The sequence below is a fragment of the Ictalurus punctatus genome, chromosome 15 (assembly GCF_001660625.3).
Source record: "Ictalurus punctatus breed USDA103 chromosome 15, Coco_2.0, whole genome shotgun sequence".
NCBI lineage: Eukaryota > Metazoa > Chordata > Actinopteri > Siluriformes > Ictaluridae > Ictalurus > Ictalurus punctatus.
The window spans coordinates 17,630,227-17,656,792 of NC_030430.2; the positions used below are offsets into that span (position 1 = coordinate 17,630,227).

The 26,566-nt window shown below is 38.4% G+C and overlaps 1 protein-coding gene across 2 annotated transcripts; it reads right to left on the reverse strand.

Moving 5' to 3' along the window:
- Window positions 1-2,070: 2,070 nt before the first annotated feature.
- On the reverse strand, window positions 2,071-3,911 carry her9 (hairy-related 9). 2 transcript variants are annotated; one of them, XM_017486337.3, is made up of 4 exons: window positions 3,589-3,911; window positions 3,229-3,324; window positions 3,015-3,102; window positions 2,071-2,899 (listed from the first exon to the last, which is right to left on the reverse strand). In XM_017486337.3, exons 1-4 carry the CDS (start codon window positions 3,694-3,696, stop codon window positions 2,337-2,339), a joined length of 855 nt encoding a protein of 284 aa, XP_017341826.1. In that variant the 5' UTR covers window positions 3,697-3,911; the 3' UTR covers window positions 2,071-2,336. The 2 variants fall into 2 exon arrangements, with proteins under 2 accessions (XP_017341826.1, XP_017341825.1); XM_017486336.3 differs by having other exon boundaries at window positions 2,071-2,902; window positions 3,589-3,909.
- Between the last annotated feature and the right edge of the window lie 22,655 nt (window positions 3,912-26,566).

Here is a 26,566-nt window from a genome sequence, read left to right on the forward strand (position 1 = left end):
TGTATACAACACTGTGCTTTGTACAAAGACTTCAGCTTTTTGTTGTTGTTGTTAAATACATGTTCAAAGCTGAAATGGCCTGCAAAATTAGGGCTCTCAGAAAAGTTCTCAAAGAGAAGGCATATATTAAGTCAGCATTCCATTTAATGGTAAAAAAGGGCAGGACTGGTTTGGTTTGTTACCCTTTAATCCTTCTTATTTATTCATTCATTTCCTATTAAATCCTCCAAGCAATATTTTGCTTCTCTTCTCAGCAGCAGTTTTTCTATTTATATTGCGAAAATGAAAAGAGGAATATTTGGAGTGTCCTTTGCATTAAATAGTAAGAAACCCCACAGTGAAAATGCATGGACTCTCAAGGTTTATCTTAGAGGGCATCACATCTTTTATCTGTGTGTCACACTACTACCTTTGAGTAGTCAGAAAATAAAGAGCATGCTATAATGCGCTCTCCCGCGCATCTTTTCCCGCGCGCATCCTGAATGAATTGGCCAGTTTAGGTTTGTGACCCGCAGTACAAAGCCACATCCCCTGGGACATCCAATTGAACTCATCACAACGCAGAAGATTTCCCGCGTTCGCTCTCTTCCCGCCTGCTTTTTTATGCATTCTGTTGTCTTTAGCCGGCAAAGAAACAGCTCCAAATGAATTGTCCATCAATCAGGAATAGCGCGTGCGTGCGTGCGTGTGTGTGTGTGTGTGTGTGTGTGTGTGTGTGCGTGCGTGCGTGTGTGTGTGTGTGTGTGGCCGACTCTCCACTCCACTGGCTCCGGACGCGCTGCTCGCGCCTCTCCACCTCCACGCGACCCGCCTGCGTTGCCAGCGGGGATTTACTGACTGGCGCTGTGCCTGGCCGCGAGCACTCCGGTTCACTCCGTTCTCACGACCTCGGCACCACAGCGGCCTCTCTTCCACTCTGCTAACTCACACTCGCAGGCAGAGGCAGAAGCCCACACGCTGTCAAATAGCGTTCAACTTTGAACAAGTGTGCGTTTTGTTTTGTTTTTTTCTTCCCGTTTTCTGATGCAACCGGCCGGGAATTTCTCCATTCCAAGGCACCCAAGGACCTGAAATCATTGCTCATTGGCTATAAAAAGAATAACAATATCCTAATGGATTAAAGTGCCTTACCGCTAGGTGTCTATGGGAATGTTGTATTTCTACAAATAACTATGCGAAGTGTGATATGATTTGCTAAGTGGGAACTCTAATGACAGCTGGGTGCTAAGGTGTGACACGATCTGCAGACTGAAGAGCATGACACACACACACACACACACACACACACACACACACACACACACACACACACACACACAGAGTTCCGGAGCGCATCCGCCGGGGGAAGATAGGCTCACGGCCAGGGATAACACACACGACCGAGGGCCGAAATGTATAACCCTCGCAAGACAACTTACAAATTTCTGAGACGATTAAAAATGAACGTTTTCTGACAACAACTACCACTATGTCCCAAACCTATTAATTAAATCCAAGGCCTAGGCCAAGACCTACAAAACAGTAGATCCACCCTATGATATCAGTTATGGTATGTAGCACACTGTTTTTGGTATCTATTTAATACAGTAGTTTTGCATGTAGCCAAAAGTCTTTCTCTAAGGTTTTTTTTTTTTGGTCCTTGAAGTTATTTCATGACCACAAAGAGCGCAAAAACACCAGATATACATCTAAGGTCATCTAAAAGACTGAGTGAATTCTAAGACACAAAGAGAAGAAGGGATCCTCCATATTGTCTTTTCAGCTGGACAATGTGTTACCTACATTAACCCCTAAAGCGCATTTCACTGACCAGTGAATACCCCTGGGACTTCTTACAGATCCCGCTGATACAGGATGAGACCCCTTTCAGGCTTTTTTGATACACCTTATAGTGTCGTTTAGCCAAAAACAGGCTGCAGATTATATGTTGAACAGTCTCACACTCTTAAAGTAAAATGTAAAAGAAGTTGGGCCTAAACTAGGCTAAGTGCCTAACCATGAGAGCTATCCATGTGTCTAGTGGACAAAATATGGCTGATTAAAATGACTCTCACAACGCCACAGAGCAGGTTTGTTTGAATTATTAAGGTTTATTCAACGTCAAACATTCAAATGGAAACATGACAGTAACACTTTGGCATCTTTTACAAACTTTGTACAAAACTAAATTATTTGAATAAAAAGTACTTCTGAGTGTTTTTTCTTTCTATCGAATTAACAGTATCAAACAAATCCAAATATTGGAAACAGGAAACATTTCAATATGAACATGTTCAACAAAAGTGCGAAACAGTCCCATAAAACGGAACTCAACATTGTTTGTTCTTCATGCAGGTCTACCAGGGCCGCCACACTGGCTCGCTGCTCTCCGGGCCCGCGCTCACACCAACAGGACTCGCGGCTTGCGACACGCCCGCGAACGAGGTCATGCCCTGCACCGGGGAGACCGCTGGCGGGGCCGAGCTCGCGTGCACAGGGCTCGCGCTGACAGCCACTGGAACTCCGGCATTAGCGTAGAGAGGGATCACCGGGGTCGTAGCGGACGCAAACGCTGGGTTAGGGATGAGAAAGGCGAACTGTCCGTCAGTGGCGGGCACCAGCTGGAATCCCCCGAACACTTTGGACGGCACCACTTCTGACGGGCTCAGTTTGGAGCTCACTGCAGAGGAGGGAACCTGCACGTTCAGAGGCTGCGCAAGGTGAGGATGCTGGGCTGGTGCAGTCGGCGGGTAATTCAACGCCATCATCTGTCCCAGACAGACGGATAGGTGGTTGAGGAGTCGCGAGCGCACCTCCGTGTTTACGCCTTCACACGTGGACAGAAAGCGCGTCACCTCGTTCATGCACTCGCTGAATCCGGCGCGGTATTTGCTCAGGACGGCGGTGTCAGTTGACATGGCTGCTGAAGGGGAAAACATGAACTTTGAGTTGGATCGAAAAACGACACAGGAAAACCTGCAGCTTGAATAAAAATCAGTAAAGTGAGGCAGGATGTGAGAACTTTTTGAACTTACCAGTCATCTGAACTCGCTGCAAGTTCCTCAAGTGTTTCACTGTCATCTCGAGAATATCAGCTTTCTCCAATTTAGAGTGTCTCGAACTCTGTTGAAAAAAAACCCCCAAACACGACAAAACCAATAAGTGCATGTTTGAATGCTGTTACTTAATAATGCAAAATATAGCCTATTGGTTTACACGAGTAAGACTTGCTTTTAGACTGAAACTTACATCTTTTTTAAGAGCATCAAGAATGAGAGTCTTGAGTTGGCCTAGGCTTTCGTTGATTCTTGCTCTGCGGCGTTTCTCCATGATTGGCTTTGAAGACTGCAAATGAGAAACATCATAAGTTTGCATGACAACACATTTTAGTAATAGCTTAGCAAATAAACCCATAAATAAATAAAAAAATAAATAAATGCACATATTAACAAATTTAGAAAGTGTTTCTGCATGCTTGCTTAGGCCATCTTAGCATACATGCCATTAGGGATGGCATCTTAACAACAAGCTACACATTTAACCTACTCTCTTGACTTTTATATAATATATATATATATATATATATATATAGTATTTCGATTAATTTACCTTTCTATGCTCACTAGCATTCTTTGGTTTGTCCGGGGTGTGTGTTCCGCTTGCAGGAGCACCAGCAATCGGAGACGCTGTCTGTTTCTCCATAGTATCGGCTGGCATTATTGAAACTTTTGTCCGTTGAAAAAAACAAAACAAAAGTTGTTATATTCCGTTGGAAGTGTTGAAAAAGAGCAGAATCGGGATGCTAAACGTGACCGAACTCTTGAGATGGTCACAGGGGGGGAGAGCACAAGTCCCAGCTGCGATCACTTAAAAGTCGAGCTGTCATATGAGTACGCGCAAGGCGAGTCGAGTCTCCCTCTGCCACACGCCGGCGGTATTTATAGATAGCTCGCGTGCTCCCGGTTCGTGTGAAACCCTCTCTGCATTCTTTCCCACACTCGCCTCAGCCAATGGGCGCGCGGACTCACCCATTGGGCGCGGGTAGACCGCTGATTGGACAACACCCCCGCGGGCTGTCAGTCACGCGCTGCTCAATCAGCCCTGCAGGGACAAACAACAAAGCGGCGAGTGCAGTCTCTCTTCACAGTGAAGTGATAAGGGGAATCGGGGAAACGCCGCGGCCGCTTTCTAGCTTCCCCTTTTCTTCCATTCTGACTACCTTTCCACAATATATACTGCAATCAAAAGTAACTCGTTCCTGTAACCCATTCATGTGCTTCATAAAACACGTTATGTGTGTCATTATGAAAATATATAGACTATAGCCTATGAAATTTAACAGCTAATTCGTCTGAAGTGGAACAGGAAAGACACTTTTTTTTTTAAATTTTATTTTATTTTTTTACAGATCATGCAATTATCTGTCATTTAAACGTACAATTTAGCAGGCTAAATGAAGGAGTTTAGTCCGTTCATTAAAGTTGTTTAAACCATATAACTGTTATTGCTCTAATTCAGTTATCCAACTGTTTGTCAAGGGAGAAACTTTATTTGGGTAGTAGCTACTTTTAGACAATTGAAATTAATTCGGATCACATAAAAATCCTATGTTAGAAATATATATAACACATACGTTTATTATATAAATATAAATGATACATTAAAAAATTATTAGATATAAAATCACAGGTAGTTAACTTGAGCAGTGCTGTCTTGTGCTGAGGGAGGAAACAGCTGTAGAGGCACGCGAGGCGGTTCGCAGCGGCACGCAGGAAACCAATGCCAGTCGGCCGCTTTATGCAAATCAGACTTGCTCACATGTGATTGGTTGGAGGAAAATCTACGCGACAACCATTACAACCGAGCAGGAGCCAAAGAGCTCGCGCGCGGAGGGGGAGGGGCGCCACAGCTGTCCGCGTGCCAGTGAGTCTGTGCGCCTGCTCGCTGCGCTTCTGAATCCTCTGAGCACGTGCCGCCTCTGAGTTTGCCGTTCGCGCGCTCAGGGAGTTTGCCAAACCCTGGTTTGCTTGGACTGTCTTTTTTTTAGCCTGAGAGACTTTATTCAAACATGTTAATTTTGCACAAACGCCATTTCATAAATGTTAACGAGACAGTCAGAACTGGCTGTATTAGCTTATTTTCCCAATAATAACCCATAGTCAGTGTAAATTTTAAAATGGGTAATTTGAAATAAATTAAATAAGTAAATAAACAAGTAAATGTCAAATAAATAATTTATTTAAAATTTTATCATTGGGTGTTTACATGTTTATGTTATTTGGATGCTTATCACTGGATGCTTTGGATGTTATGTCACATTATGCCTACTATTTGACCCATCAATACAACCAACTCTTACAAAGTACTGGGCTGTGAGATCTCAATAATTTTTTAGTCTTAGGCGCCATCTGTCGACGACCCTCGGTAAACTTTCCTGTAATATTATCTGCCTTTTTCAACCACTAGGCGGCGCACTGAAGCGGTACATCTGAAATTTATTATTATTATTATTATTATTATTATTATTATTATTATTATTATTAATAATAATAATAATAATAATAATAATAATAATACTGTTGTTGTTTTTGATATTATAATAATTTTTTTTTTTAGTTATACTGTTATGAGTTAGAATCCCCAATGAGGCAATCTAGCTAAGTCTGAGATCTCCACTCTATTGCCTCTGTCAATGAAGAAAATCTTGAGGCAATGATAGTTTATTAAGTCTATCTTAAGCCTGTTCTCTTGGAGCTTGCTGGCTATTGTGTGGTGGCTCTTGTCCTGGCCACCTGAGCTTTGTGGGGCGTGCTGAAAACTTGTTTGCCTAGGATCCATGAGGTCTTAGAGACCAGCTGTGTGTACAGGCACTCATGTTTGCCCTGTTTGCACTGGGATTGAATGAAATGATGCAGCACTTCACCTCTGCATGCTGTGAAAGCTAGAATATTTGTAGAGATGTAAAGCAAAAAAAAAAAAAAAAAAAAAAAAAAAAAAAAAAAAAAAAAAAACCTTGATGATCAGAATACAAAATATATCTTTGAATAAATTGAATATAGATGCTCAGTATTCTCACATAGTAAATATATAAAAATGAGTGAGATAGTGAAGAAGAAGGTTGTATCTGTAATGTAGTACTGAGTAATCAAAATGACAGACAAGGTGTTGGTTATTTTATTAAGATAAAAAGGGCTCAGTGCACTGTATGTGTAGTCTAACCTCTGTCCCCTCTGCAGATGTGTTGGATCAGAGCTTACTCAGAAGATCCTTTCCAACCAAAGCCACCTTATTTGTCCATATATAATGACTCACAGCTTCTGTCCAAATCCGTGCAGAATGCAGAAGGCAGTCAATTAGATCTGCATTAGTGGCTGTTGCTGTGCCAATCTTCTTACACGCCGTCCAATCACACAGCACCTAATTGTGTTTACTCAATGAATCCCTCACACAATGCACTCCCAATTCTAACTATAGATTCAGGTCTCTGGTTACTGTTGCTCCAAAATTCATGAAGGCCCATAGCCAGAATTCAAAATGTGCAAAATGTAACAACATAATTACCTAACAAATTATGGAAATCTGGGAAAATGCAAACACAAGCAAACAAAAGCTGTGATTTTTATTCTAGTAAAAAAAATTGTGGTGTTTTTTTCATTATTGGTGTCCCACAGGAAATGGTGTAATATTTCCAGATTTTGATGTCCATTCCATTACACACAGTCCATATGGTCATATGGTCAGATTCATTTAATATCTAATGCTGAGTTACAGGTTTATTTTGAAGTATTTTGAAGGCTTAATTGCTGCATGGGAAAGAAACACTGGCAAACGATCTAAGAGTTTCCACTGGCATGGAAAGACACCTTAAAAATGTTGTTGCTAAGGATTTCTTTAACCCAAACTTTGTTCTATTAAAATACCCCATTACATCTACATGCCAGCTTTTCAATGCTTTATTTACCTTTCATCTTTGATTTATTACTTCCACTGTGGGGGGCTTCATAACAGAGGTGAGAGCCTGGGTTAATTAATTAAAATATGGATATACTGCTTAAGGTTTTTCAGGGGGGCTACATTCAATCCTCAGGACTTCAAAGTTAAATGTTAACACTGGCAGTGTGTGAGAGTGTGGCATTTCATGGACTTTTCAGTTCATTCTTCCTTAATCTTATTACTTCTCTATTGTTCTTATACCTGCAAAAAAAACTTGGAGTAATTGTGTTTGCTTCGCTTTTCAAATGGTTTGTTGTCATTTTGCCATCTGTGGACCAGCATGTCCTTTATAATATGATGTATTCACTTTGGTCCTCTCAATCTGGGCGAGAGAGGGAGTGAGAGAGTAATATAGAGAAAGCGCAGATGAGACAGAGAGGGAGAGAGAGAGTGAGAGAGAGAGCGCTTCCCCCACCCCTTACTTTTTGGTCCGATTCATGGCTTTCTTCTCTTTTTTTTAAGTGGGCTGTTGATGAGGTTAGCCTAATCAGATTAAGTCAACTCACATTGGTTGCTGCAGTTTGTTTTCCTTTGAAAGCCCTGGTGACATGTCCAAATACTTTTTCTTTATCTTTTTTTTTTTTTTTGACGGGGGAGGGGGGCACTCTTCATCATGCCCCTCCCCCCCAAAAATCTTTTGAGACGCCATTCCAAAGGACTCCTTTTTAAACCCTAGTTCCAGAATGATATAGGTTATTTGCAATGGGTCACTTCACCGCAATGCCACGCACGAATGCTTTAAAGCTGTGCACTGACACATCTGACCAATTCTTACTGGTGTCTGTGTAACAGGGAAGAACGTGGCACATTAGGGAAAACACAAAACACCAAATTGAATTCGGAAAATCACTGGAACCCTTAATTTGATTCCTAGATAAGTGTTTGCAAGAGATTACTACAACACTAATGCAATGATAAAACAATGATCTGCCATCAGACGCTTCATGGTAGCTTGTAAGTCAGAACTATAACAATCACAAGGCCAAGGATCTTTTTTTTTTAATTAGGAGGACTAAATGGGGCTTTCGCTTACTGTTATAATAAATTGATAGATTGCCAGGAATGGAAAAAGTAACAAGAAAATTAAACATGAGTGAAAATGTAGATAATGTTTAATAAATTTCAACAATTAAAAGTGAATGTATCCACTGATATGACAGTAAAAAGTTGCCACTTTTAAATGTACTCAAGGATTAAAAAGTAAGAAGTAAGTGTTTTTAAATAATGCAATTAAGTTAGTTATGTTTTTATGAGAAATGTAACTTTTTGATTACTTATCTAAACGGTCAGAATATATATATATATATATATATATATATATATATATATATATATATATATATATATATATATATATATATATATATATATATATATATTTGGCTGAAAACATAATTTAGTCTCTGTACATTTATATAGCTGACTAACACTATGTAGTTTGCTAATTAATTAATGAGAAGGAAAATATACTGTAAATAACCAGTGATTACCATTAGTTAGAATCTGACTCGCTGCATAGCCAATTAGGTTAGATACTGGAACTAGACTAACCTGGTATGAGCAAAGAAAACAGGCTTGCTTACTTAAATATAGCCAGTTAATGTTAGTCTTGTAGCATAACCATCTTCAAATGCACACGAATAGCTAAAACATAAGATGATGAATTTACATTACTTAATAGTCTTTACACTCTATATAGTCTTGATATTTCAATGTTAAACTGAGCCCTTTTCACTGATATATAGTGAACAGTCTTTAGCTTAACATGAGAAGAAGTGTAAAAACTTGAGTATAGTTAACAAGTACAGTTACTTAAGTATTTTGTACCCCTGTTGATTGCTAATGGTAGACTACAGAATGTTGAATAAACAAGGAAAAGAATAATAATAATACAATAAATAAATAAATAATATTTGTATGTTTAATCAACTTCTCACTCCTCTCAAAGACTAAAGTAAATTAGAAGGGCTACAGAAAGATTGCAGCTCTCTGACCAAAAGAAATCAAATTTCAGATTGTGTTTAGTAATGACAAAGTCTAGGAACAACACAATCTTAGACAATCTTAGACAGTGTACAAATCTACAGTGTACAAATCTAATTGGTTTTGAGGAAATTATGATACAACAGGAAAACCTTCAGTGGCTAAAAGTATCATTTTTATATTATGTTTAATGTTGCTTTTAAAATATATTGGTATACAGTTATTACCATCTTGTTTTTTTAAATGATCATAATCATTATCATAATCATTATAATTAGTTTTAATCAGTAATTTGTTTCAAACTTATTCTGTAGGCTTTAATGCAAAACAACTCTGTGCAGAGAGATTTACTTTTCTCATAACATAGCACAGCCCAGGCATTAAATATTAACTTACACAACTTCAATAATGCATTAACAGAGATTAACTATGCTTTCTCAAACATTTGCACTAAACCCACTACCTCCCCAACCTTTAGTTTTATTCTCCTATGTCCATTCATGCATGCAATATTAAAAGTAGCGAGATTAGGGACAGATCTAACACCTGTAAGTCCTCTGATGTTTTTACCAGCAGCTCTTGGTCATTTAATTCCCTGAACTAATAGCAGGGTTTCAGAGACAATAAGCACAATAAGTACAGAAGAGCTCTTTTCATGTGGTTTAAGAGGCTTCTAGACAGGGCAGTGGCACGCTAGCTGAATGGGGGACTATAGAGATATTGTGAGTTAGCAGTAATTACACTACCATGAACCAGCAGTGACTTAGACATGATGTGTTCCAAGCAGCAGTGCACTGCTTCACTTTTTCCATATCAACACATAGAGAGAAATTCAGACTGACATTTATTTACTTACTAGCCACTGGGGGAAGAGATGAACCTACACAAACGCTGCAGCTCCAGTACAAGCTTGTGAAAAGCAAAAACGAACAAACCAATAAATAAAATAAACAAACAAACAAATAAAAAGCCGCAAGAAAGCATCTAAAATGTCAACCAATTAAGTATGGACAATAAAAAAATGTTATCATAATGATGCAATGATGAAGAAGACAGCATCAATATTATATGTTGTTTATATTTTGGTCATCAACATATTTTCTACTCCAATTGTCCTCTGATTAACATGGGAAAAAAACATCTGCAGAAAATTATTAAATCTAGAGTCTGCATCTGATGTCAAGGTTCATTTTGCCTGAATGAATATATTTTTCATCATCAATAACAATAACTCAATATCTTTCAAAAGGCAAAGTAATTATGTAAATTAGATTATGTAAATTGTTGCTTTCAGAGGTGCAGCGTAAACGGCATCAAAACAGTGTATGTTGAGTTGGAAAACAGAACATTGTGTGTAATGTGTAGTGGATTGTTATGGAAAAGAGGTTTCATTAATTCATTTGTGGATAAGAAAAATCACTTTTACCAAATCAGACAAATCTGAATGGAAATTTGAAAAGCAAATCACAGATCCAATTGTCACTACTAGCATTTTCAGTGCTATCATCAATACAAATTATTAATATTAGAAACCATCCATTGTGAATTTAGCAAATCAAATTATAAAATGTATAAGGGAGTTTTTTATATTGTGTTGAAACATGCATTCTTTTCAGAAGAAAAGCACACAAGAATAGGCAAGGACAATGTGGTAAATGCTCAAAACCAACATTATGCTTAGGACCCATTTCAGAATTCTCCTCTCTGATAGCCATGCTGAAGCTGCCATTGATCTTTTTGTTCCATTTGGCTGGTTGGAGAAAACGGTCCGCATCGGTCCTTGAGCTCACAAAACGGCTCTTTTTGTGAAGACGCAAAATCAATGCAAATTAATCCTTTATGCATTTCCCTGTGAATAATTAAATGTCTTTCCACTTTTGTTTGGGCTTACTTGCCAAAGCAAAAATCAGAAAGATAGAGAATGTGGCTATTTATGAGCTGGCTAGAGGAGAGAGTTGACCCCTCTCTCTGTCCACAAAGAGGCCTTTATGCAGGCAGCACATTGTCTGGGCCGAGTTCGTTCCTCTCTGACTGACCAGCACTGCGGGACACCCACCGTGTTCAATCTGTGCCAGCGCACAACCAAGACTATTTACTTGCATGAAAAGCCTGCAAAATAAACCACAAAATCCATGGCCATGACCCATTTTTAACAAGCACTCTTGGGGCCAGGAAGACACACATGGTAGCACTGGGTCAGATTTGCTCAAAGTTAGTCCAATCACTGACGAATTACTCGACAAGGGTTGCTCTCACCTCTATAACAGGAAGCATTCAAATAAACACTGGTACTGGGTTTCACAAAATACTAAAATCTATCATTTTTAAAAGGGAAATTTTCACCAAGAAAAGTTTATTTCCCCGCCAAATACCTTTAATATGCTGTGAGCAAAAGGGTAAAAACACCACATTCTTCACTCAAGTAAAAGTAAAATGACTAATTCTTAAATAAAATACTCTGGTAAAAGTACATTTGGAAATATTTCACTCAGGTTAAAGTAAAGAAGTATACATATTCTACTTTAAGTTAAAGTGACAGAAAGATTCACATAAGAAAAAATATCTGCTTAAAAACCAACACTGGATTTAGTTACTGACTGTATATTAATACTCATTTTCCCCATGGAATGTGGGAAAACTTTAGCTAAGGCAAACTAACAGCTTTATTCCTAATACCGCAAATGTTAGCTACCATGATAACGCTGAGGTCATGCTCTGAGGTGAAAGCAAATCGCTAGCTATCAAAATACAAACTGCCATGATAAAGACAAATTATACATAGCAGCAGATAGATTACAGTGATAGGTATTAGGCCTCATTCCTGCTGTCACATTTGTTAAAGTGTAAATTTGTTAAAAACAAACAAACAAACAATTTCACCCTCCTTGAAGCTATCTTATGCTAAAAATGTTACTTTGTGACTTTGCAAATATGATTATAGAGAATTGAAGTAATGTTTGAACATGTAGAGAGTAGAAAATAGAGATATTTCTTTTAAAATTGTAATAATTAAAATTCAAAAGTATTAAGTGACAGAAACTGTATTTTTAAAGATACTACATAACAGAATTTGTGTTTATGAGTCTAACCCAAAATGTAACTGTTTTGCTTAGTGCTAAATCAATCCTGTAATGCAACTAAGAGACATAAAAAAATGGTTTATGTCTATGGAAATTAGATTTTGTTGCATTTTATTTAGTTTTGAGGTTTTCTCGCATTTAATTTTTTCCTCTTATGTCAAACAGACGGTTTGATGATTTTCCTATGTTGTCTGGTCTGGGACAGCAGAGAAATCAATTATTTGTGCTGTACTCTGGTCTCCAGGATGGGAGTTTTTTGAGCAATATTACACAATGTAACACTTTATTACTAGTTTTAAAAGTCTACACATTCCATGCTTTCCTATCTACATGCTCTTAATATGGGGCTTCTTAAAAAGAAGAAAATCCACAAAAGCATTACATGTATTAAGTCTCAGAGTCCCATGAGGCATTTACTAGCTGGCTGCAGGTACTTATCTCAGTCAAAGGATTTGAGTTATTTAAGTGCAAGTATTTACTGATTCTATACTGTTAAACAGATGGTGAAAATGTTAAAGGTCCTTGGGTAAATGATTAGAAAAAAAATCCATAAGGTATGAGGTAAATCATAAGGTAATTTCTGAATTAACATTATTCAGATGAATTTCATTGTTAAAATAAGCTACAAATATTTAAACACTTTCTGGTTTGAGGATTTTTTTAAAGGTCTTTTATGTGTAACTTTCGCTTCGCATGCTTTTGATTTTTTTTTTTTGTTGTTGTTTGTTTGTTTGTTTTGTTTTTTATGACCATGCCTGTAGGCAATGTGTTGCATCTGCAATATCTGACTTAAATAATACTATTTCTAATACTGTTTTTATCAATTTATTTTGCAAGCACCCAGTTAGATACCATCTGGTGCTAGACGGTTCCTTGTCTCATCAGGGGAAGTAGGCAGTCTGTAGAGCAATGTCTCGGGCTCTTATCCTATTTTGGGCCAAACACTGCTGAGGACACAATTTGCGTCCCACACAACACTGTGTATCAATGGGCATCTGAAATCAATGAAACAAAGGCCTGGGCTGGACAAGAGAGACAAACATACTCATTAGCTGCCCCTCCCTCAGCCTCACCCTCTACCTAGTGAAGAGCTTCAGGGGAACGCTCGCTTCATCTCTATTTACACTGTTAATATGGTAGGGTTGTAAAGCAAGAGAGAAGGGTGGAGGAACAAAGGGATGACAACTCAATGCCTATTCAATTAATAACAATAAACTGATTATTAAAACAACATAGGAAACTCATGTCGTCGTTGGTGGCTTGGGGTTTACGGCATTGGCTTGTCAGCACTTTACCTTTATTGTTGACATATTAGACCACCACCACCAACTCTACATTTACTTTTGCATTTTATGTCAGAAAAACTTCACTTTCATTGTCTCTTTAAACAAGTTCTCCTGGCTTTGGCCAGCTCCAAACCCCTTCTGACATTGTGTCCTCTGGCCTCTGGCCCTTCTGCCCAGGGAGGAATCAGTCGAGCTGGGGCTCAGGCTCATTAGTGGGCCCACCTGGAGGCTAGTGGGCCTTGATCAGTGGGCTATGAGTAGCGATGTGACACCTTTTTCAGACTGGAGCCAGCTGACTGTCCATGGCTGCATGGAGCCATATCTTCACCGAAACCAGTCCTGTCACTTTACTGTCCCTGTGGTCTCATATGAATCACCTACTCCTCCTATAGATGAAAGGGATTAACTGATTGAGAGGCTTACCAGTTGTTTTTTTCTACTTTTGCTAAATCCCTGTTTAAAATAACTACAACATCATTCATTTTATCTCTGCATGTAGTTGTACATATTCCCCAAATACCCCCTAAAATTAAAAAATATTATCTGGATATGGAACAATTAGACTAGATCTGGACTTGCTGTACTGTTGATTCTCTATGATCTTTATTATTAGATCTGATTTCTCATAAACAATGTGCAGGCTTAGAAGCAAAAGTGAGAAATCAGGTAGCTGAAATCAGGGATGTCATGGACTTTCTAGAGAAAATAACAAGATGCAGATTATCTTTTAATACAAGGGAGAAATGGGACCATGGCAACAGAAATACTATAGTGAATAATCTGTCTGTTAGATTTGCCCCTGCTGCAATCATGAAGACATCCCACTATTATCGCTGATCATTCATGATCTCAGTCTGAATCTGAATTCCTGTAAAGCTGCTTTGTGACAATATATACTGTTAAAAGCATTATACAAATAAAATGGAATTGAATTTAATTGAAATGAATGACAACAGAAACCTATTTGTTTTGGACTTCCCAGTCTAGAGTCAAAGCAATATGATTGTTTTGAATTTCTCAAACACTTCAATCATTCATTAAAATCCTAACAATTCTCAGCAGTCTCTAGACATCTCACTGTAATATCATGCTGTATAATTCTGCCTGTAAAGTTTATCATTACACACATTCTTCTGAGAACATAGTTGATGGAGAACAACAAGTAGCTAACTGCATTTTCACTGGTTTATGACCACAGAATGTAAATTGTACAACTGGGAATTGAGCCTGTAATGCAAATAAAGATGTGGTCCATTTCACGTAAAGATTAATTGTAGGTTTAAATGAAGCACCTGATACTACCAGTTTCAGTCCATTAGGGTGGAAAATAACCATGAATTGAAGGCCAATTTTGTGACTGATAAGTGATATAAGCTCTTGAGTTACTACCAAGACTGTGCTTTAGCCTTAATTGCACTTTTATTCTCTAACCATATTTTACTTCATTTTTCAACATGGAGGATGTCCGTAAAAGATGTTGCTTGGGTGCCATTAATGGTACATATAATAAGAAGAACTAAAAAAATGTACAAATTACCCATAAATATATTTTATTTTAAAAGAAATACACAATTATGGACAATGGTCACCCTCTATAAACTAAGCCTAAACAGGTGTCCTCAGCTCTAAAAGAGTGTTTGTGATAAAGTTACTGTTTAATGAGCAGACCCTAACTGCTGTATTTTGCTTACTCCTCACTAACTGCATGATGACAGGTTTGATTTGAAAGTAACAGCGGGGTGGAGACAATGGTCCTTTGAGAACAGGCCTTCAGGCTCACTACTCTGCTGGAAGGCCAAGCATGGCCTCAGGTGAGGATTCCCCCACGGCATACCACCGGGCCATGTGACTACTCTCATCTCAACTGACATTAGACTTGTAAACCTTAACTCAACATCTTAGCTATGCAACATTATGAAACTGGAGATATGTTCAATAATGATAGATTAGTGATAAATAATGATATGTTCAGTATGGAGATGTTGTTTTCTACATCTAACCTGAAGCCATCTGTCAGTTTTCCAGGTTAGGGGAGGGAATATTCATGGTTAGTATATTCACTATTATAGTCCGTTATAATGAAAATCCTAATGAAGGAGAACCTGCTGACTGGGCTCATCTGAACAAACCCATCAAAGAGCCTTTAGTCAAATTCACCTCTAGGCAAACTACCTCTGCTCCACAGGTGACAAAATGATCCATCAAAGAGCTATAAGACATTACTCACACGCAAAGAACTAATTGTAAACCCAAAAATCACATTCTGATGCAATCATGTCCCTGGTGAATCCCCCACTAGTTCAAAAGGCCTAAAAAGCCTGCAGGGTCAATGATGCCACGCGCTGACTTTACTAGATTAAGGGTAATAATCTTTAAATAATGAGACTTTAAATTTCCCCTTCAGCATATAGAGTTCTCATCATCCTCTAAACCCAGGCTACCCATTAAGGGATGAGGTGTTTGTTTTCTCTATCGGTGGTTCATGTGACAATCAGGAGCTTTTCGTTTAAAGTGGTTTATCTTCTTATCAAGACTCCCTTATTACTTTATGACCTAAATGAATGTGTTCACATTTGACAGTGCGACATGATGAACTAGTTACTCCTTAGGAAGAATTTCAAAATACTTTGGCTTTATATGGGCTTTTTTCTCCATGATATACTGGGGTTGAATCAGACAGCAGCGTGGGGCACAGCAGGTCCTCTGCCTTGTAGCGGCTCCACTCCTAATTACACTCGGTCAGACGTCCGACAAAGCGTTAACCATCCTGGGTAATCATTTCCACAGTACATACATCTCTTAGTGATGCTTTAGGTGTATCAGAATGTTTCATCTCATCTAATGAAAACCATTCAATCACACAGCTTTATGATATTTATAACACTGATGTGTGTGTGTGTGTGTCTGTGTATTGCAACAAAATCTTAGCATACACTCAACAGCTCCTTAAAGTAATAAGCAGCATAATTGAAATGCTCTCTAGCTGAGCTCAAAGAAGTGCAAATGGAAGGGGGAAAAAGCCTTAAAATAGAGGAGAAGTCATCACTGCCAGCATGAACACATTTAATTAAAAGGAAGAGACAGTAAGACTACTGTGGCACCAGGACCCTGTTGCCAGTATATTAAATTAAAAGGGTAGAAGACCTGGTTACCTTCCTGGGAACGAATGCAAACCAATAATATGGTACTGGTCTCCTGCTGCACCAATGATTTGGGAGATTTTTGTGCTAGGGCAGCACATCAGGACACTATGTGACCTGCAGACCTGTAGTCTCTCTCTCTCACACACACACACACACACACATAAATGCACTGCTCCAATTGACATTTATGAATGTTTACTTTGTTGTGTGCTGAAACTTTAAAAACAGGACACATTCTCTTTAAAGTGAAATCTTTAATTAGCATATAGTCATAGTTCACTTAAATACACACTCACTTATCAGATTATGAATAATTTCATTATGTGTCAAAAACATGAAACACTTAGCAAACTACTGTATATTTTAAATTAAAGTAGGACTTTTGAGAGTTTAAAATAAGGGAAGACCATGTGTGTACTTGACTCGACATATTCTAATGCTTTAACACCTTTATAGCCTACTGGTTTATTACTCAGTTATTCATCTTAAAGCATATTTATTCACTATACCATAAATGATTCAATAGTTACAGAGAAACTAATAGAAAAGGAGTTGAGTAACAAGCGTGAGGTATTTAGGTTTTGACCAGCTAATGTGTTCTGTAAGTTTAAAATAGTTTAGATGACAACTACTCAAGTCTTTGACATTGGTTCATGAAATAGTATACTTCAATTTATTAAGGGATATGCCTGAGAAAGACAGAGTGAGCACTGGTAAGCAATAGAGAGTATGAGAAAGAACTGACTTCACTGTGACCCTACAGGGCATCAGGATGCTGTGAGCAAAATTCACACCAGCTAAACAACAAACACAGGCCGTGAGAACCTAGTCCTCAGTGCGCAAGACAAATTCTTCACCTGCAAACCATACCTAAAGTGACAAGCAGCCGTCATTTGGAAGACAACCACAACATTCCGTTTAGAACATTTAACCTATCAAGGGTATTTACTGAGTCGTGAATAAGTGAAGGGGAATTCAGCACATAATGATCATTTCGGGAAAAACACTTAAGACTCAGGGTAACACAAAAAAGAACGAAAATTACTGGTTGATCATTACTGCCATCTGACCAGTCCTGGAAACACAAAGGCATTCCATCTAAGAGTCCCCCAATGCCTTCACATCAGGAGAGCCACCCAAAACAATCAGCGATGAGTCCGTGCCCCTGCATGTCACGCAGCACAGACGACTGGAAATGCTAGGAATGCTAGACTCCAGCCCAATAGGAGACCATGTTCCACTTATTGGCTACTAGTGTGCACATCCCCAGGGACAACAACCAAGATGAGTTCCCACACAATGGGAAACAAGACATTTATGACACTGATGCTATGAAAAAAGCAAAAAGGGACTTGGTTCTGGGGCACTGATCTCCTGTGTCCCCCATCTGGCATCTCAGGACCGTGCTGGTCATGCAGACATCTACACATTTGGAGCGGTGGGTATGGAGAGTGACCCCAGCCAGTCTGTCCGATTTGGGTTGATTTAAATGGTATGTTATTAACTTTCTTGGGCATTGTCTGGTTTGTAAATTCCTGTGATGATTGCCATTACTGCTCATTGAGGAAGACTCATGATTCAGCAGAATTTCTGCATGTCATTGCAATTTAGTTTTAATGCCTGTGTATTGCAGTATCTTGAATGCATGTCATTCAGTAGTTTTGGCAATACATGGAATTGTGTAGCATTTTTCGAGTTTGTGGTGATCAGGAAAGTCATATAACGTCAACTTTACCTGAAAGTGGTTGAACTGATTAATAAAATCATAAATTATTTTGGGGTTAATTTATACTTAAATGGTTATATTCTGCTGATAACAATACTGGCATTTTCAGATGAAAGATACATCAGAAGAAGCCTGATTAAGTATAAACCCACACCACAAGGCAAGCCGAGGCAGAGTAAACAAATATTAGCCAGTGACAAGGCTACAGCAATTCAGCCCCACATAATAAACCTATGTGTAATCAGAGCAGACAGCTTAAATTGTAGGAAACGTACTTTATATGTTAAAGAAACAACATGTGTAAATTTTCCTAAAAGCATTGTAAAGTTATGGCCAGATAACTGAGAGAAAGAATGTGGAGTGTGATGCCCACTCTATCATTTAATAATAAATCTTTGTGCTGTGATGCTTTTGGGAAACTTTGTTTGAATGAATCATAAATTAAAACCTGCAATCAACACAACTAGAAGTAAGATATTAAAGGTACACATTTCATTCCAAATCAAATCAGCTTAATAAAAAAAAATATATAGGAATACAAATTTACCACCAATGATTTGAACACAAGTGTTACAGCTATTCTGTAATTAATTCTGTATTATTATTATTATTATTATTATTATTATTATTATTATTATTATTATTATTATTATTAATAATAATAATAATAATAATAATAGCTATTAGTTACATTACTGTAATTTATCTGTAAATGCATTAATAAATAATACCTGGCTTCATACTCATGGATGCATCACTGTTTTAGTTGGACAGTATACAGTATTTCACAGAAGCGTAACTCAAATGTCATGTGAACCTCTAAGAGAAAGCTGGAAACTTGGTACTTTTTCTTTTAGATTGCATTTTTCTCTGAATTCTCAGAATATCTATGCTCACCACATTGATCACAGCATTGCATAATAAATAGCATTTAGTATTAATTTTAGGTCTCCACTTTTCTGCTGGAAACATGTCTGTATAACTGAATGTAAAAAATGCAATTCCAGTAATGAAGGTCAATCGCATAAGAAATATTTTTGAAAGGAAACATTTAATCAACAACCATTTTTTAAAAAAAAATTATTTTATCCACCAAAGATCAAGCTAAAACATTATGTGTCTGTCTGTATGCATGTGTTTATGTATTTGTTTGTTGCTTTGGTTGTTTGTTTACATAATGTCACTATTAAGTCATTATAAATCATTAATCATGATTAAGTCACTCGTTAACTCCTACAATTTTAAGTCTATGCACCATCTCAATTGCTTTTTTACAACCTTTCCTGTTTATTTAATTTAAATTAGCCCCACCTAAAACTGTCTGATTTCCCAAACACCCCTGAGTGCTGATGACTCCATTAGCAGCGCTGTTCATTCAATACTTGGTGCAAGATCGCCACCTTCTGGTGAAGAACACACATTCCTTCCCGATTCTTGACTCCAAATCGGTTTCCTCATTTCCTTTTCCTCATTTTGTTTAAGAGATATCTTTTAACACACATTACACATGCCGCTCCTCATTAGTGCAATACCAGCACTTTTCTATCAGCTGAATCTGTTCTCCTTGTCGTGATCGCTTTTGTGCTCCCCAGACGATCTGCTGCTATTTGAACCCTGTATTATAACCTGCTTCCTAATTAGAACCATCTTCCACTTCTGTCTGGACCTTCCTCGATAAAGATAGGTGGGAGGGACTATTTAACAAGTGTGCTTCATTCTTCGTTCCGTATGAAAGTTTACCCACATCTGCCCTGCTCCCTAACCCCTGTAACAGTGAGGGTCAGCCTTAGAGTTACAGGGTCACCACTTGACCCATTGTGAGATAAAGCCAACACGAACCTTAGCCCATCACGGCTTGTCCCAGCAGGGGTAAGGTGGTTCAGGTTCAGGAATGAGAACTAAACAAGGGCTGTTCTTTGACATGCATTGCTATGCAGGAGGCTGAAAGGATTGTTCAGGTTTACTAATTAGAAGGAAAACGGATGGCTGCAGGGCTTTGTGCAGTTTTTCTAAGTTATCATTGATGGCACACAAAACAGAAAAACAAGCAGAGGCTAAGAATTTGCAGGTGTGCATGGATGTGTGTTGAAAAGTGGATGAAAGCCATAGTAAAACTAGCTGATGTAGCCGGCTGGGAGAGGGCCGACAGAGAATAGATCGGGTCGGCAACATCACAACAGCGACGACAAAAAAAGGAGCAGCTCTGGCTGAGTCTAGCACAGTGCTGGATGATTATCCTAAAACAGCAATGTCTCCCCTCCTCCCCTTCTCTCTGGCACTCTCTTTTTCCATTCCTCTCCTTGCCTCTATCATCAGTGAAGGCCCTGTCTTCTTTAATTAACCTGATTCCCAGAATCCACTGCCCTGTGACCACCCTCACTGCTGAAAAATGGGCAGCATAGGTGAGAGAAGCTTGTCTGAGCCAAAGGAGCACCAAAAGGAATGTATTATTCTAATGGCTCTGAAAAGGAGAACAGGGAAATAAGCATAATGGTCATGCACCCCTCCCACACATTCACTCACATACACTCTCTCCCCCTACTCCTCCTCCCTCCCTCCTCCCAATCTTGATTAACCTCCTCTCACACTCCCCCTTCCCCTCATACACACACACACACACACACACAATGTGCCTTGGATGCCCTGACAGATGGGGCCAGGGGCTTTTTCGTGGAGGTTTTTCTATGCAAACGGGAGCAGGGTTTAGTGCACCACTGTCAGACCTCTGAATTGATCCCTGCCACTATAGAGGCTTCTCTCTGCCAGTGTGTCACAATAGCAACAAGTGTGGGGAGCTGGGAGCAAGCTTGTGCAGGCATTGCGCTCTCACTCATGAATGATGGTCCAGCAAATGGCCTTTCATTGGCTTTCATTACAGCCCATACCTCATTCTCTCTCTTTCATGTTCTTCATCCAGTGCAATTCTGTGTTTACTTAGTTTATTTTCACAAGCGTTGTGTTCTTGTTTTGTGTGTGTGTGTGTGTGTGTGTATATATATATATATATATATATATATATATATATATATATATATATATATGTGTGTGTGTGTGTGTGTGTGTGTGTGTGTGTGTGTGTGTGTGTGTGTATATATATATATATATATATATATATATATATATATATATATATATATATATATATATATATATATAAAACTTAATTTCTTGTAGAAGATTTATTGCCATATTTGTACCATATTTGTTGCATTATATTTGGAAAATATTCCAAATATAGCAGAAATAGTTAAACACCCAGGCAGTGAAAGGTTATTTTATATTTATTTTTAGATTCTTTTACGGCAGTGCTTCATAAAACCTATATTTTTAGGGTTTTATATACAGACAAGAATGGCCTGCATATTACAACAAAGCAATAAAAACCTATTAGAAATAATAATAATAATATATAATTAAGATCATTATGGAAGGAAAGGAAATTAATGTTTATGAAAAAAATGGTTCCTTTATGGTTCTTTGAATAGACAACGGTTATAACAAACAAATTTTGGAGATGGTCTCTCAAAATGGTCATCTCAGAAACTTTAACTTATTAAAACTTTAGAGTTATTTCTTAGTATATATATGTTATATGTTAACGCATATTATGAATTATTCCATATCCACACTAGAACTAATTGGAAAGTTATGCAGGTATGAAAGTGAGGAAAATCTAGTCCCAAGAACATGTCCTCCAGGTTTACATGGTTAATTTCCCCCATGTAACAGCCTCATGCTTCTGGCTTTATAAATCAAAGGTTACTTAAGCAGTGGCTTTTCCCTAATCTCCACCGTGAATGGATGTGGGTGGAACGCCCACACTGACCCCAGAGCTGACCTGTGACACCAGAGACAGTACTGAGAACAATCCTTCCTCAGGCAGACAACAGTGCCATCACACTCCTGCCTCTTTCCATCAACGTCAGCCAGGCCAGTCCGGTTAATGTTTCACCAGCCCCTGCAATCTCACCCCTCATTTCAGGGACAGGCAACGGGAGGCTTGGCTGCTCACTGAGAAAATAGAAGGTAATCGATTTACAAACAAACAGAATAGAGAAACAATGTCGAGGGACGGAGGAGACTGCTCTCATTCTGTACATGCAACACATCAATTCATCATAGCCCATTAATCTGTGTTCAGCAAGGATGGTAGATGATGAGCTAAATTTCGTGTATCATGAAGATTTATCTGTCAACATGAATTTATATAAGCTTGTGTCTTACAGACTGTTTGTTTACTCTGACCAAATTTTCCTTGCAATGAAGAAATGAGATACTAGTCTCAATAGCACTTTCCTGCTTCATAAAATACTATAAAATATGAAAAATGAACAGTCACACTGTGAACAGTAAAACACTGAATCTTTAACAGTGTGCCCCCCCCCCCCCCCCCCCCCCCCAAACTCCTTCTTGTTTTTGCAAACCTGGGTGTTCTTCTGGAAAATGATAACTGGTTCCCATGAAAACCAGTCTAGACCATGTGTGAAAGCAATTCATTTCCATGGCTTGGGTGCATTGTCACATATTGTAGTATTAATAACTTCTTCAACTCCATAAGCTCTTAAAGTGATAAACTGCAGGTCACTTGATGCTACCTAGCATCTACAGGTATAACACGTTGCCCATTTTACACTAATAAGAGGTTATTTTAAATAATAAAAGTAATTTACGTAACAATGTCTTAACAATGCATTCACTATCACAGATAATAATTCCTTTATTTGTCATTTTCACACCCAACAACAAATCCCTCATTTGTGAAGCAGTACAGATCTTTATGAAAAAAAAGATGTATAATGAGTACTACACTCACACTTTATTAGGAAAACTTGTACAACTGCACATTCAAGTAGTTAACTAATCAGCCAATCATGTTAGTATATCCTTCCTGGCAGCTCGAACCAATCTGGCTATTTTACTCTGACCACTCTTATCAACAGGGTGTTTCCACCCACAGAACTGTCTCTCACTCAATGTTTTTTATTTCTCACCATTCTGTGTAAACTCTAGAGACTGTTGTGTGTGGAATTCCAGGAGATCAGCAGTTTCTGAAATACTCAAACCAGCCCGTCTGGCACCAACAACCACGCCATGGTTAAAGCCACAGAGGTCAGACTTTTCCCCCATTCTGATGTGAAAATTAACTGACGTGATGTTTAACATGAACATTAACTGGAGCTCATAACCTGTATCTGCATGATTGTATGCATTGTGCTCTGCTACATGATTGGCTGATTGGATAACTGCATAAATGGGCAAGTGTACAGGTTCCTATTAAAGTGGATAGTGAGTGTATATAGCGAACCATTTAAAAGTGTGCAATTTGGGCATTATTGAACAATGAACAAGACCTTGCTTAATCCTCAATGTGTGTTTGTTAAAATAAAGTGTTGTTTTAATGAATAGACTCCATTATGAAAAAGACCCAGAAGAGGATGTACCGTACTTCCTTCACCAACTGAGGAAGTTCAACCTGCAACAGGAGCTGGTGACCCAGTTCTACTCAGCTATTGAGTCTGTTCTGTGCACTTCAATAACTGTCTGGTTTGCCTCAGCTACTTAACAGCAGCGGACAGTCTGAACTGCTGAGATGATTATTGGTTCTCCTCTGCCCTCCCTGCAGGAACTGTACTCCTCCAGAATGAGGAAATGGTCAGGAAAAATCATTTCGGGCCCTACCCACCCTTGCCACAACCTCTTTGAACTGCTGCCCTCTGGCCGGCGCTATAGAGCACTGAGCACTAGAATATCCAGACATCTCCCTCATTAACAGTTAACTGCCTCAAAGGACCCTCCTAGAACAACCCCCCCTCCCCCGCTGTGAATAGACTCTTATGTACAATTGTAAATTCATTTCTATTTATTCTATTACCTGTATATACCCTCACCTTCTGTACACTGCATTACCCCTTGCATAGCTTTACATACCATTTCTAATCTGCCTTAAGCTTATCATACATTCATTATTTTATTCTATTTTATTTTATCTTATTTTATCTTGTTATGTGTCTTGCTGCCATTTTTGTGCGTGCACTGGAAGCTTCACTTACCAAGTCAAATTGATTCTGATTCGATTCTGATAAAGTCCAATAAAGTCTGATAGTGGATGAACCATTTATCAAAATTAAAAAGATCAAGACCTCAGTTAACCTTGAATATGTGTTCATTAAAATAAAGTGTTACAGAAATGTATGATTTACTGTATACTTTATATTTATATGTTTTATTTATTATTACTGGATAGTTTTATGCAGTTTTTTTTATGATTGTTTTCCTTTTATTCCCTGATTTGAAACTGCTCATACATCTTTAACCATACTACTACTACTACTACTACTACTACTACTACTACTAATAATAATAATAATAATAATAATAATAATAAAAATAATAATTCTTTAGATTTATATAACACTTTTCTAGGCACTCAAAGTGCTTTACATTGTGTGGGGGGAAATCTCCTCAATCGGGGAGGCCTGTGTAGCCTGGAGGAGCCTGGAGCCTACCCCAGGGAACTCGGGGAACAAAGTGGGGGACACCCTGGAAACCCTCGAAGTACGGGAAGCATGAACATGCATACTCCATGCACACAGGGTGGAGGTAGTATTCAAACCCCCAACCCCGGAGGTGTAAGGCAAATGTGCCACTAAGCCAGCATGCCCTCGCCTTATATTATGTTATGTTATATATTTCTCTATTAGTTATTATTGCTTTGGTGTTAATATGCAGCACCTCACTTGTCTTTATGTAGAATCTTCTTCAGAAAAGGTTTCAAGTATAACACTTGAAGATCCCAGGAAGCAAAGCCATAGAAGACCCATTTTTAAGTTCCTTTTGACTGCATGGATATTTAAATCAATTTTGTTGGTACAACAACTTAATTTTTCCCCACAATAAAGAACCTTCCACAATATTTATAGTGTGAACATTTATACAGAAAGCATGAGCTGGTTCTGTGTACTGAATCCATGTTGTCCGAAAAGAAGAATTCCTTTTAGATGCCCAGAGTGACGCCTTCTGACAAAAGCCACAGAGGACGGTGCAGTCTTTTGGCTTCTACTGTACTTACCGCCCAGCATGTTAGCGTACACAAGAGGGTTTAAGTCACGTTAATGAAAGGTACGTTAATGAAAGGCATTGATGGGAAAGGGCTACGTGCTAATTCTTACATATACATAAACGGCTGTGCATAGCAATGGGCAGTACATTTCCATGTGTTAGAATGCATGAGTTGGATGGATGGGAGGGCTGTGGTGTGTATTGTCAGAGAGCCAGGTCCACAGAGAGGGAGCACACAGTGGAGAAAACAGAGAGCTGACAAGAGACTTGAATGAGAATCAATTAATTTTCATTTAGCGCAACAATCAGAGGGCAGGCATTAGCATGTGTGAGGTTCATTTGATGGTGGCAGGAGGCCGAAGCAAGGAGGAGAGAGGCCCATACTAAGCTAATGACAGGGCCAGGCCTGCCTGGCCTCCCCTGCATTAACACCCTAGTGTTTTCCACGACAGCCACAAAACCCACTTTGGCAGATGATTAACCATTAGAAGGGTTTGCATAAAAGAGATTCAGGATTCCCTTCATCAATGCAGGGTGGGAGACACTAGAAAAATGAAGCAGGTAGTGAATATCCCAAAGGATTAGTTGCTGGTATGCTTTGTCTAGGGTGCTTAAGGATTTTATTATACACAAAGACAGGCAGAAAAATATGCACAAATTTTTGTTGTTTTGTGAGAACACCCAAAGTGACTGGGCCAACTAGACCTCACCTTGGTCACATCTGAAATGCTAATAGATGAATGGAATAGGTGGAACCTATTTTGAGATCTAAAGAGTCTAAAGAGATCTAAAGAGTCTTTAATTGGAATTTTCAGACGTGGAATGTAATGTGAAGATGTAATAAAATGTAATATAGAGTGGAGGAGAACGGTATCTATGTTAATAGAGAATAAAGAAAGTGAAAAATATTCACAAAAAAAAAACTTCTTTTTTTTTACACCCACACATATGAGGGTGAGTCAAATGAAAAGCTTAAAAATGTGACATAAATTAGAGAACCATTTCTAGTAAAAAAAAAAAATTAAAAAAAAAAAAAATAATGTACTACTGGTCCAGTGTTATCAAGAGCCCTTTCAACTGCTACCTGCTGTTACACTAATGTGACACATATTTACAATACACAAAAATAAAAAAGATTTTTGTCTGACTCACTCTCATACAAATTGTTTGCTTTATGACATTTGGAGTTGCCACAATACAGGACATGACAATAGCAAAAATACTAATCTAATAACATCTACTCTATTAAAGCACTGTGAAAGTTTTGCATGAACTAATTTTACATTCATAAAATAAAACATATTAACGGATGTCATG